This window comes from Ceratotherium simum, chromosome 18, assembly GCF_057802395.1.
Source record: "Ceratotherium simum simum isolate JZ-2026a chromosome 18, ASM5780239v1, whole genome shotgun sequence".
Lineage (NCBI taxonomy): Eukaryota > Metazoa > Chordata > Mammalia > Perissodactyla > Rhinocerotidae > Ceratotherium > Ceratotherium simum.
In genome coordinates, this window is record NC_141917.1 from 33,590,056 (window position 1) to 33,603,967 (window position 13,912).

At 39.5% G+C, this 13,912-nt stretch overlaps 1 protein-coding gene across 1 annotated transcript in view; it reads left to right on the top strand.

Annotated features, from left to right (window-relative positions):
- C7 (complement C7) overlaps positions 1-13,912 on the top strand; it is a 52,837-nt gene that overhangs the window by 20,118 nt on the left and 18,807 nt on the right. Inside the window, exons 10-11 of the mRNA XM_087443016.1 lie at positions 3,155-3,321; positions 12,273-12,501. Coding sequence (XP_087299142.1) covers positions 3,155-3,321; positions 12,273-12,501 — 396 coding nt within the window. The remainder of the gene's footprint in view (positions 1-3,154; positions 3,322-12,272; positions 12,502-13,912) is intronic.

The following is a 13,912-nucleotide window of genomic DNA, read 5'->3' on the forward strand; positions in this document are numbered from 1 at the left end:
TTACAAAGGTAAAGTTGTAGAGAAAGAAGAGGGACTGCTAAGGAATAATCTGACAGGGGAAGAACCAGAAAAGATCAGAAACATGGAAAGCAAAGGAGAAGGAGAGGTCAACAGAGAGAAATGCTAAAGAGAGGTTAGAGAAGGACTGAAGAGCCTTCATTGGATTTGGTGATCAAGACTTAGTTGCCTTAAAATGAAGATTCTTAGCGTGGTAGGGACGGAAGTGAGACTGCAGTGCATTATGTGACTGCCATGGGCTGAGCAGTATTAGAGCTTAAGTTCTCCTGGGGCGATGGCAGGCACTGGGGCGAAGATGAAGACCAACCCAGGTGCCAGTGTTCTCATCGAGGAAGTGGGGATTCTTGGGATATTGGCAGGTGACTTCAAGAAGGAGGGAGATAGATAGTAAAACCAGGTTTGTTTACTCATTGACTTACTTTATTCATCAACTATTTATGGAGCCCATAGTATGCGCCAGGAATTGTTCTGGGCACTGGGGATACAACAGTGAATGTGCCAGAGAAAGTGCCTGTTTTCGTGGAAAACACATGACAAAGGAGGAGGACAAGCTTTTGAACAAGATGGAAAAATGGTGATCTGGAAATAGAAGTGAAAGTGGGAGATTTGGAAAGATACTGACATTAGTTATCAGTGGGGCTGGCGATTGGAAGCTGCTCACCAGTTTTATTTATTTTGTATTTAACCAACACATAGCACTTACTATGTGCCCAGCACAATTTTAAGTGATTTACAAAAATTAACCAATATACTCCTCCTACGTAAAAGTTAGGTATTATCCATATTGCCATTTAAAGACAGGGACACTGAGGGACAGAAAGATTGCCCAAGGTCACAGTTCGTAAGCATCAAACATGAGCTTCGAATGCACGAAATCTGGCTTCACAATCTCGGCTCTTCACTGTCGCACCAGTCTGATTGTCCAGGGGTAAAGGGCTAGTGGAAGCAGAGAGCTCACTGGCGTGTGGAGAGGGAGGCTACAGGCTAAAAAATAGATACAAAAACTGATTTCTTAGAATCTTCTTAAATAGGTGTGCCAATTAAGGCAGTAATTCTTAAACTTCAGCATGCGCAAGGATTACCTGGGGAAGCCTGTTAAAATGCTGAATCCAAGGCTTATTCTCTAGGCTATTCTCTTGTAGGTCTTGGTTGGGGCCCAGAAATCTGCAGTCACTACCTGATTCTGATTCAAGTAGTTCAGGGACTGAACTTTGTGATACACTGCATTAAAAGGGTGACTACTTGCATATTAAAAATACAGCTAATTGCCAGCTGTAAAATAAACAAGACATGGGCATGTAATTCATGAGGACTATAGTTAATAATATTGTTTATATATTTGAAAGTTGCTAAGACAGTAGATCTTAAAAGCTTTCATCACCAGAAAAAGAAATTTTGTAACTATGTGTGGTGATGGCTGTTAACTAGACTTACTGTGGTGATCATTTCTCAATATATACAAATATCAAATCATTGTGTTGTACACCTGAAACTAGTATAATGTTATATGTCAATTATATCTAAATTAAAAAAACATAAGTAACAATGAAGATGAGGAAGCACTCAGTCAATTTATTAAAAATACCAGGCTTTCATAATTTCTGATGGTAAAAGTATACTTTTTGAATTTGCAAAATTTTATGAAATGGCAAAATTTAGACAATTATAAGACAGGAAAAAAAGATCACCTCAATCTGATCTACAAGTTAGGAATTTCTAGTCATGATAAGTGTAAAAATCAATTAGAAATGGAGATAAAAATATTTCTGGAATTATGAGTCACATAAATGGAAAAAATCATTCAATTAGTATTGCAAGTTTTTAGAGCACTTTTCATGTGTTAATGAATGCTTGTTAATTAATAGTTTTTTTGCTTATTATAAGTATTCCAGATGCAATGAACTGTTTTTCCCTCAATATTTTATCATGAAAATTTTCAAACATACACAAAAGTTGAAAAAACATAGTAATAAACACCCACACACCCAGCTTCTATACATAACAATTATTTTGACATTTTGCTATGTATATGTAATATTTATAATATGGACTATTTAGCAATATACAATTATTATATATTTAAAGTATTTTTAATATTTGCTGAACCATTTGGAAGTAACTTTCAGACATCATGATGCTTCATCCCTAAATATATACATGTATCTTCTTTTTTTTTTTTGTGAGGAAGATCAGCCCTGAGCTAACATCCATGCTAATCCTCCTCTTTTTCCTGAGGAAGACCAGCTCTGAGCTAACATCTATTGCCGATCTTCCTCCTTTTTTTTTTTCCCTTTTTCTCCCCAAAGCACCAGTAGATAGTTGTACGTCATAGTTGCACACCCTTCTAGTTGCTGTATGTGGGACGCGGCCTCAGCATGGCCGGAGAAGCAGTGTGTCGGTGCGCGCCTGGGATCCGAACCCGGGCCGCCAGTAGCGGAGCGCGCGCACTTAACCGCTAAGCCACGGGGCCAGCCCTGCGTGTATCTTCTAAGAAGCAAGACAGTCCTGTAGAACGTGATACTTTTAGTGCACTAGGAACACTAACAATAACAGTGAACAATAATTCCCTAATACCATCTACTGTCAGGTAATGATTGTGGTTTTCTTTTCTTTTTCCTTTCAACAGATATTACTTTTTAGAGCAGTTTTATGTTCACAGCACAATTGAGCAGAAAGTATAGAGTTCCTATATACCCCCTGTCCCCACACTGGAACAGCCTCCTGCACTATTAGCATCCCGTGCCACAGTGGTACATTTGTTACAATCGATGAACCTACATGGATCCATTATTATTGCCCAAAGTCCGTAGTTGACCTGAGGGTTCACTCTTGGTGTTGTACATTCTATAGATTTGGACAAATGTATAATGACATGTATCCACCATTATAGTATCGTAGATATAGAGAGAAATTTCACTGACCTAAAAATCCTCTATGCTCCACCTAGTCATCCCTCCCATCGCCCACCCCTGGCAACCACTGAACTTTTTGCTGTCTCCATAGTTTTACCTTTTCCAGAATGTCATACAGTTGGATGGGTTGTGTTTTAATACTTGATAGACTTTTCACTTTTATGTTCTCATTTTCGTTTTGTTTGTGTATCCTGACTTGTTTCATTTGATTTCTCCTTGTGTAGGAACTCAGGGCAATGTGTTGCGAGGAAACCCATTTGTCAGAGGGGGAGGTTCAGGCTTCGTGTCTGGCCTTAGTTTCCTGGAACTGGACAATCCTGCTGGAAACAAAAAGCGATATTCTTCCTGGGCAGGTTCTGTGACTAATCTTCCTCAAGTCATAAAACAAAAGGTATGTGATGCTCTATTGAAAGTAGCAGAAAGCAGTCATGTTTATTTGCACTTGGAAAATTAAATTAAATCGAAGTGGTTAAACAGAGAAGGCTATAATTAGCATTTTCAGTATCCCAATTATGTTTTGTATAGTAAAATAAATGCATACCTAATAAAAGCAAACAGAAGGTTCGTTATCTTGTATGTCCAGATTTCAGTTGTAAAGGTTAAATGTCTTGTAAATCCCAAGAGAAATTAATGACAAAATTTGCATCTTAAGCTTTTGACTTAAATTTGATTATGTTTTTTTTTTCTTGGTCTCTAATTCAGAGAAGTTATAGATTTTTGCAAGAGGAAGGCGTTTAGGCTTGTCTATTGTTACATCTGTCAGATCACCTTTCTTCCTGTGGCCATGGATTGCAGGCTCTGGGAGTCGTGTAAATTAAGATAGAACTGATTTGGCTGGCAGAATTTTAAGATCTTTTATTGATACAGTCAATTCTTTTTTAAATTAAATTAAATTAAATTAAATTTTTTATTGATGTTTTAATAGTTTTTAACATTGTGAAATTTTGGGTTGTACATTTTTGTTTGTCCATCACCACATATATGACTCCCTTCACCCCTTGTGCCCACCCCCCACCCCCATTGCCCCTGGTAACCACAATACAGTTTTCTCTGTCCATGTGTTGGTTTATATTCCACATATGAGTGAGATCATACAGTGTTTGTCTTTCTCCTTCTGGCTTACTTCACTTAACATAATACCCTCCAGGCCCATCCATGTTGTTGCAAATGGGACGATTTTGTCTTTTTTTATGGCTGAGTAGTATTCCATTGTATATATATACCACATCTTCTTGATCCAATCGTCAGTTGAGGGACACTTAGGTTGCTTCCACTTCTTGACTATGGTGAATAATGCTGCAATGAACATAGGGGTGCATAAGCCTCTTTGGATTATTGATTTCAGGTTTGTTGGATAGATTCCCAGTAGTGGGATGGCTGGATCATAGGGTATTTCTATTTTTAATTTTTTGAGGAATCTCCATACTGTTTTCCGTAGAGGCTGCACCAGTTTGCATTCCCACCAGCTGTGTATGAGGGTTCCTGTTTCTCCACATCCTCTCCAACATTTCTTGTTTTTTGTCCTGGTGATTATAGCCATTCTAACGGGCGTGAGGTGATATCTTAGTGTTGTTTTGATTTGCATTTCCCTGATGATTAGTGATGTTGAACATCTTTTCATTTGCCTATTGGCCTTCTGTATATCTTCTTTGGAGAAGTGTCTGTTCATTTTCTCTGCCCATTTTTTGATCTGGTTGTTTGTTTTTTTGTTGTTCAGTTGTGTGAGTTCTTTATATATTATGGAGATCAACCCCTTATCAGATGTATGTTTTGCAAATATTCTCTCCCAGCTGGTGGGTTGTCTGTTCATCTTGATTCTGGTTTTGTTTGTCTTGTAGAAGCTCTTTAATCTGATAAAGTCCCACTTGTTTCTTTTTTCTTTAGTTTCCCTAGTCTGGGTAGGCATGTCATCCGAAAAGATTCCGTTATGACCAATGTCAAATAGTGTGTTGCCTATATTTTCTTCTACGAGTTTTATAGTTTCAGGTCTCACCTTCAGGTCTTTGATCCATTTTGAGTTAATTTTTGTGAATGGCGATAGCAGATGGTCCACTTTCATTCTTTTGCATGTGGCTGTCCAGTTTTCCCAACACCATTTATTGAAGAGACTTTCCTTTCTCCATTGTATGTTCTTAGCTCCTTTGTTGAAAATTAGCTGTCCATATATGTGTGGTTTTATTTCTGGGCTTTCAATTCTGTTCCATTGATCTGTGTGTCTGTTTTTGTACCAGTACCATGCTGTTTTGATTACTATTGCTTTGTAGTATGTTTTGAAGTCAGGGATTGTGATGCCTCCTGCTTTGTTCTTTTTTCTTAGGATTGCTTTAGCTATTCGGGGTCTTTTGTTGCCCCATATAAATTTAGTATTCTTTTTTCTATTTCCGTGAAGAATGTCATTGGGATTCTGATTGGGATTGCATTGAATTTGTAGATTGCTTTAGGTAATATAGACATTTTAACTATGTTTGTTCTTCCAATCCACGTGCATGGGATATCTTTCCGTTTCTTTATGTCATCATGGATTTCCCTCAATAATGTCTTGTAGTTCTCATTGTATAGGTCATTCACCTCCTTGGTAAGATTTATTCCTAGATATTTTATTCTTTTTGATGCAGTTGTAAATGGTATTATCTTTTTGAGCTCTCTTTCTGTTAGTTCATTATTAGCATACAGAAATGCAACTGATTTTTGTAGATTGATTTTGTACCCTGCAACTTTGCTGTAGTTGTTGATTATTTCTAATAGTTTTCCAACAGATTCTCTAGGGTTTTCTATATATAAAATCATGTCATCTGCAAATAGTGAGAGTTTCACTTCTTTGTTACCTATTTGGATTCCTTTTATTCTTTTTTCTTGCCTAATTGCTCTGGCCAAAACCTCCAGTACTATGTTAAACAGGAGTGCTGAGAGTGGGCAGCCCTGCCTCGTTCCTGTTCTCAGAGGAATGGCTTTCAGTCTTTCCCTATTGAGTATGATGTTGGCTGTGGGTTTGTCATATATCGCCTTTATTATGTTGAGGTACTTTCCTTCTATTCCCATTTTGTTGAGAGTTTTTATCATAAATGGATGTTGTATCTTATCAAATGCCTTCTCTGCATCTATTGAGATGACCATGTGGTTTTTATTCTTTGTTTTGTTCGTGTGTTATATCACGTTGATTGATTTGCGGATGTTGAACCATCCCTGCGTCGCTGGTATAAATCCAACTTGATCATGGTGTATGATCTTTTTAATGTATTGCTGTATTCGGTTTGCCAATATTTTGTTGAGGATTTTTGCATCTATGTTCATCAGCGATATTGGCTTGTAATTTTCTTTCTTTGTATTGTCTTTGTCTGGCTTTGGTATCAGGGTGATGCTGGCCTCGTAGAATGATTTAGAAAGTGTTCCATCTTCCTCTATTTTTTGGAATAGTTTGAGAAGGATGGGTATTAAATCTTCTGTGAATGTTTGGTAAAATTCACCGGAGAAGCCATCTGGTCCTGGACTTTTATTTTTTGGGAGGTTTTTGATTATTATTTCAATCTCTTTACTTGTGATTGGTCTATTCAGATTCTCCATTTCTTCTTGGTTCAGTTTTGGGAGGTTGTATGAGTCTAAGAATTTATCCATTTCTTCTAGATTGTCCAATTTGTTGGCATATAATTTCTCATAGTATTCTCTTAGAATCCTCTGTATTAATGCAGTATCTGTTGTAATTTCTCCTCTTTCATTTCTAATTTTATTTACTTGAGCCTTTTCCCTTTTTTTCTTAGTAAGCCTGGCTAAAAGTTTGTCGATTTTGTTTATCTTCTCAAAGAACCAACTCTTTGTTTCATTAATCCTTTCTACTGTTTTTTTTGGTCTCAATTTCATTTATTTCTGCTCTGATTTTTATTATTTCTCTCCTTCTGCTGACTTTGGGCTTTGTTTGTTCTTCTTTTTCCAGTTCTGTTAGGTGTAATTTAAGGTTGCTTATTTGGGCTTTTTCTTGTTTGTTAAGGTGGGCTTGTATCGCTATGAGTTTCCCTCTCAGGACCACTTTTGCTGCATCCCATATGGTTTGGTATGGCATATTTTCATTTTTGTTTGTTTCCAGATAGTTTTTGATTTCTCCTTTAATTTCATCAATGATCCATTGGTTGTTCAGTAGCATGTTGTTTAATCTCCACATTTTTGTCACTTTCCCAGTTTTTTTTTCATGGTTCATTTCCAGTTTCATAGCATTATGGTCTGAAAAGATGCTTGTTATGATTTCAATCTTCTTAAATTTATTGAGGTTTGCTTTGTTTCCCAACAAATATATGGTCTATCCTTGAGAATGTCCCATGCGTGCTTGAGAAGAATGTGTAGTCAGCTGTTTTTGGGTGGAGTGTTCTATATATGTCTACTAGGTCCATCTCGTCCAGTTTTTCATTTAAGTTTACTATTTCTTTAGTGACTTTTTGTCTGGATGATCTATCCATTGATGTAAGTGGGGTATTAAGATCCCCTACTATTATTGTGTTGTTGTCAATGTCTCCTTTTAGGTTTGTTAATAGTTGCTTTATGTACATTGGTGCTCCTATGTTGAGTGCACATATATTTAAAAGTGATATGTCTTCTTGGTGGAGTGTCCCTTTTATCATTATATATTTCCCTTCTTTGTCTTTCTTAACCTGTTTTATCTTGAAGTCTACTTCGTCTGATATGAGTATGGCGACACCTGTTTTCTTTTGTTTGCCATTAGCTTGGAGTATTGTCTTCCATCCTTTCACTCTGAGCCTGTGCTTGTCTTTAGAGCTGAGATGTGTTTCCTGGAGGCAGCATATTGTTGGGTCTTGCTTTTTAATCCATCCTGCCACTCTGTATCTTTTGATTGGAGAGTTCAATCCATTTACATTTAGGGTAATTATTGATATATGAGGGCTTAATGTTGCTGTTTTGTCACTTATTTTCTGGTTCTTTTGCCTTTCCTTTGTTTCTTGTCCCATTTGTTTCGGACTGCCAATTCAGTTTGGTTGTTCTGTCTTGTGACTCTTCTAGTTTTCTCTTTGTTTATCATGTGTGATTTTGTTTTGATTATTTGTTTAATGGTTACCTTGAGATTTGTGTAAAAAAATCTTGTGTATGAGATAGTCCATTATCTGATGGCCTCCTATTTCCTTATACTGTCAATTCCATCACTTGCCTCTTCCCCTTCTAAGTCGTTCTTGTTATACCTTATTCTATCTTGTCTTGTGTCTGTGTGTTTACAGTGATGAGGTTAAATTTATTTTTGGTGAATTCCTTCCTTTGATCTTTGATTTTGGTATTTAAGTGGTTGCTAACCTATTCTGGTAAAGATCTACCATTTTTCTGAGTTTATCTACCTATTTTTCTCCTTGCTTCAAGCTTTGTATTCCCTTTCTCTTCTTGTTTACAGGCCTGAGGGCCTTCTTGATTATTTCTTGTAGTGGGGGGTCTCGTGGCCATGAACTCCCTTAGCTTTTGTTTATCTGGGAGAGTTACTATTTCTCCATCATATTTGAAGGATATTTTTGCTGGATAGAGTATTCTTGGCTGAAAGTTTTTGTCTTTCAGTATTTTGAATATATCATTCCAGTCTCTCCTAGCCTGTAAAGTTTTTGTTGAGAAATCTGCTGAGAGCCTGATGGGAGTTTCTTTGTATGTTATTTTTTGTTTTTGTCTAGCTGCCCTTAATATTGTTTCTTTGTCCTTGACTCTGGCTAGCCTTACCACTAGGTGTTGTGGAGTGGGCCTTTGCCTGTTGACATATTTAGGTGACCTGTTGGCTTCGCTTACTGGTATTTCCTGCTCCTTCCCCAGATTTGGGAAATTCTCAGCTATTATTTCCTGGAATAGGCTCTCTGTTCCTCTTTCTCTCTCTTCTCCCTCAGGAATACCTATAATTCTTATGTTACATTTCCTAATAGAGTCAGATATTTCTCAGAGACTTTCTTCATTTCTTTTTAGTCTTAGTTCTCTCTCCTCTTCCATCTGGAGCATATCTGTATTCCTATCCTCTAAAATGCTAATTCTGGGCCGGCCCCATGGCTTAGCAGTTAAGTGTGTGTGCTCAGCTGCTGGTGGCCCGGGTTCGGATCCCGGGCTTGCACCAAGGCACCGCTTCTCTGGCCATGCTGAGACCGCGTCCCACATGCAGCAACTAGAAGGACATGCAACTATGATGTACAACTATCTACAGGGGCTTTGGGGGGGGGGGAAGGAGGAGGATTGGCAATAGATGTTAGCTCAGAGCTGGTCTTCCTCAGCAAAAAGAGGAGGATTAGCATGGATGTTAGCTCAGGGCTGATCTTCCTCACAAAATAAATAAATAAATAAATAAATAAAATGCTAATTCTTTCCTCCATATTGTCAGCTCTGTTCTTTAAAGACTCTAGATTCTCCTTTATCTCCTCCGTTGTTTTCTTCATCTCCATCAGCACTGATTGGTTTTTCTTTATGATTTCAATCTCTTTTGTGAAGAAACTCCTAATCTCATTGAATTGTTTGTCTGTGTTGTCTCATATTTCGTTGAGTGTTTTTATCATAGCTATTTTGAAATCTCTGTCATTTAGGTTATGGATTTCTGTGTCTTCAGGGTTTGTTTCTGGGTGCTTGTCATTTTCCTTCTAGTCTGGTGATTTCATGTGTCTTTGCATTGTGGTTCCTGTACTGGCTTTGTTTTTCCTTGTCCTGGAAATCTCTGGTTGCAATTTCCACCCGCCACCACTGTGTGGGGGTAAAGGGCTGTGTAATCTGAGCCCCCTGCGCTCTGCTGTGGGTTTTCACTGTGATCTGGGGGTTGCTTGGTCTGGTCTGGTCTGCTGAGCTGCAGGGTCCGGTTTGTGGGGGGGGGGTTCTCTCTTTCGTCCACTGGGTCCCTGGCGTGGGGGGCTTCTCGTTTGCCCCTCGTTATCCGCTCTCTGGGGTGCTCAGATGTTGATGGTACCCCGTAGCAGTTCTGAGTCCTCTGTGTGGGAGTTTCCCACTGGCTGAGAGAGCCCGAAGAGCTACGGTTTCACTGCAGAGGGCCACCCCTCCCCCCTCTCTGAGAGTGCTCGGGACCGGGATCTTTGATCTGATGGGGAGGGAGAGGAGTTCTCCTTACCTCTCCTCACTTCCTCCAGGGGCTCAGCATGTTCCACTCTCAGACGTGGGGCAGTGTGGATTTTTCCGATCTTGCTTTTCACTGTCTAGGATTCTGTTGTTGGTCTGTGACTGTTCCCTTTGTTGTATCTTATTGGGGGAAGAGTTTACGGGAAATCTCACTCTGCCATGATGCTGAGGTCACTTCAACACAGTCAATTCTTTTATATTGCAACATATGCCTTCCTAAAAGTCAGAGAGCTATGCAAAATTGCACAATAAAGACCACAGGGCTTATGGGAAAAATGGGAGTTAGGGAACTTGATCTGTGACACTCATTAAAAACAACCAAAAAAGATAGACATCAATAAAAATAATAGCACAGATTTTTTGGTTTTTTTTTGGTGAAGAAGATCAGCCCTGAGCTAACATCCGATGCCAATCCTCCCCTTTTAGCTGAGGAAGATTGGTCCTGAGCTAACATCCATGCCCATCTTCCTCTACTTTATATGGGACGCTGCCACAGCATGGCTTGACAAGCAGTACATCAGTGTGCACCCAGGATCTGAACCTGCAAACCCTGGGCCAACGTAGCGGAGGGCGAGCACTTAACCGCTGTGCCACCAGGCTGGCCCCAGTAGCACAGTTTTATGATAAAATTGTTAGGAAATGCGTACGTGCTACCATAAATGTTGGCACTTTCCCTAGAAGAAGACCTGGAGCTTGCTGGGTGAAGGAAGGGTTCCAGCTTTTGAATTATTGTGAAGCGGTAGAAGGAGAGCAATCAGAAATCACAGACAGTTCTAACACTGGATGTGGGTTGGTGTAGTTTATTACACAGGCAGTGAACCAGATGGATGTTTGAGGGGTGTGTGTGTGTGTGTGTGTGCATTTTGTGTACTATTATGTGGCTTGCTTCAGTTGTGTCCAGTTTTCTTTGTTCACCTGGTATTTCTTGTGGACAAAATTTTATGTAAGAAAACACAAATTTGTGATATGCTCATCTTGTTCCCTGATAAAACAATCTCAATGGAACAAATTCACATTTTCAAAACAAATGCCATAGCAGAACTGATTCCATGATCTATTCCCTGCCATGGGAGTCAAGCAATGTCCCAGGTGAAATGACTTTCAGAGATTAAGAAACTACAACACGTTTTATAAATTCAAAAATTACAATAGCTCCTCCAGTATCCTCCTAACACCATACTGCACCCACTAGCCTCCAAATAAGGGTGAGAGTGGCAGGGGAGTTTTTCCAGGGAAGTCTTATCCTAAAGTACCATCCATTATTACTCAAAATGGCCTATTTTCATTGCCAGTATTCCAGACAAATCTTTAGAAATCTTAAATTGTCGATTATGGAAAAACGTATATTCTTTCTCATTCTCAACTACGCACTTTTCCACACAGGATTGTAACTATCATAGCTGTGCAAATTGATTAGCTGGACAGGAAAGGGCCAGAGAAAGAAGAGATTTTACAGGTGTATGACCGTCCTATGCCATCTGGTTCGAAAGAGCCCGGGCAGAGATGGAGGGCAATGTGACCGGCTCTGAATTAATCTCCACACTCACAGTGTGTGCTTGGTGCTATAAGCACTGCCAGCTCCTACTGACTCTCGAGAGCCAACGGTGCATATCTGTCCCCACCTCCGTGCTCTGTGACATCATGTTGGTAGCCTGAAATTGGCCATGGTGCGAGTAGTTACACCACAGAAACTGACAAACGCTACAAATCAGAGAATTTTTGTTCCTGGGAGAGCAGATTGTTAGAGCTTAGCCAACACATCCATGATCTCGAAGTTGCTTTTCATCTGACATATCCACACAGGACAATAATGTCTACCTGTTTTACATGTCTCCAGGGAGAAAGAGTCATGATCTTCACTGGAGTGACATGTTAAGTCTCTCAGAGTCAGGAATTTAATCTTAAATTTAATTGCACTTGCTTCTTTGCTCTAATTTAAGTGCATTTTTTTTTCTTCGGTCCTCTGCAGGGGTGGAAATGTATTATCTTCAAAATAATCTTTCAATAACTAGAAAATGAATGTCTTGGTGGTTTTTAAAAATTTTACACGTGCACACCAGATACAAAAATATTCCTTCCCTATCTGGTCCTCATTTTCCGTAGGTAGAATTACTTTCTCTTTTTATTTGAACAAGAAATAATTGGAATTAACTTAAGAGTGACTTTTGATTCTGTTTTAGTGGGGATTGAGCTTAAATGCCAAAAGGAAACTATTCTTGCCTAAAATCCTAATTACTGACGGTGATGTCTTTATCTGTATAGCTGACACCTTTGTATGAGCTGGTAAAGGAAGTCCCCTGTGCCTCCGTGAAGAGGCTATACCTGAAACGGGCTCTTGAGGAATATCTGGATGAATTTGACCCCTGCCATTGCCAGCCTTGTCAAAATGGTGGCATCGCCACTGTTGAGGGGACCCAGTGTCAGTGCCATTGCAAACCATACACATTTGGTGCGGCGTGTGAGAAAGGAGTCCTCGTAGGGGATCAAGCAGGTCGGTGTGCTGAATTTTCTCTAGTTACGCTGGATGCATTACCCTTTCCCTCTGGCCCATGAGATGGTGCTTCTTTGTGTGTGGAGAGGTGGAAGTCTCACTGGGCATTTTAATTTAGTGTCTCTCGCCCTATTCCATTTCCGGATTATAGCTATCGGGGTCAAGGTCCTTTGCTGTCTCCACTTTCCTGTCTGAATAGACATGGTGGTGCCCTCCATTCCCCATTCTCCATTAAAATAGATTAATGACTAAAACACCTTTCATCCTTCCATAGTCATCTCAGGAAGGTTTTGTCTTAAGATGGGTCTGTGGAGCTGGTGTTTGCCTAATCTTTTTGATTGCAAGCCCTTTGAAACATCTCAATTTCTATTTTGTATTAGTCCCATCAATCAATTATTCACAAATATTTGTTGAACCTCTGCTGTGTGCTCAACAGTGTGCTTGGTGCTATAAGCACTGTACTACAGGGCTATATGAAGTTGACTTTGTGAGTAGGCAAAATATGAGACAATTTTTTGTGTGTGTGTGTGAGGAAGATTATCCCTGAGCTAACATCCAATGCCAATCCTCCTCTTTTTGCTGAGGAAGATTGGCCCTGGGCTGACATCCATGCCCATCTTCCTCCACTTTATATGGGATGCCGCCACAGTATCGCTTGACAAGCGGTGCATCTGTGTGCGCCCTGGACCTGAATCTGCAAACCCTGGGCCTCCTCAGTGGAGAGCACGCTCACCTAACTGCTGCGCCACCGGGCCGGCCCCAAAGTATGAGACAATTTATGTACAGTTGTTTTTATATTTATTTATATGTTTCTCTCCTCTAAATAGCTCCTTTCTTAATATCAGGACTGTTTGGTTTCTTTCTTTATTCCCAGAGCCTGACATAGGACTTGGTTCATAGAAGTCACTTAATAAATGTTTGAAAAATGAATAATACATGACTAAACCAGGGTTGCTTATAGACAAGCATCAGGAAGGCATCCTTGCCTCCAAATGTCTCCTCAAGTGGCTTGTCCTGGTAAATTGAAATACCACCATTGTGATTTCATTCCTCTTTGGCTTGGATTTCCAGTTATTTGATAAAATGGAAGCTCCCCCTGCTGGTAAGGATTGGGGTAGCAATCATAATATATCAAGCTATTATTACCCCCTATTAATATACTCTGGGGATTACTTTTTTAACTCAATTTCTAATTATGGAAGAAAGCATAAGGAAGATCATGGGACGACATTATACAAATTAATTTAGTTTTGGTGTTTGTGATACTGAGGAGTGGGTGTGGGATGGTGGACAAGTAGGGATGTGAGTTGCACAGTAGAAATAGCTAAGGAGCAGTAAACACACCCATCTAGTATCAGGTGTCGATGCAAAATAACCAGTAACCAGTTTATAGATAAGAGAGATAAGGTGA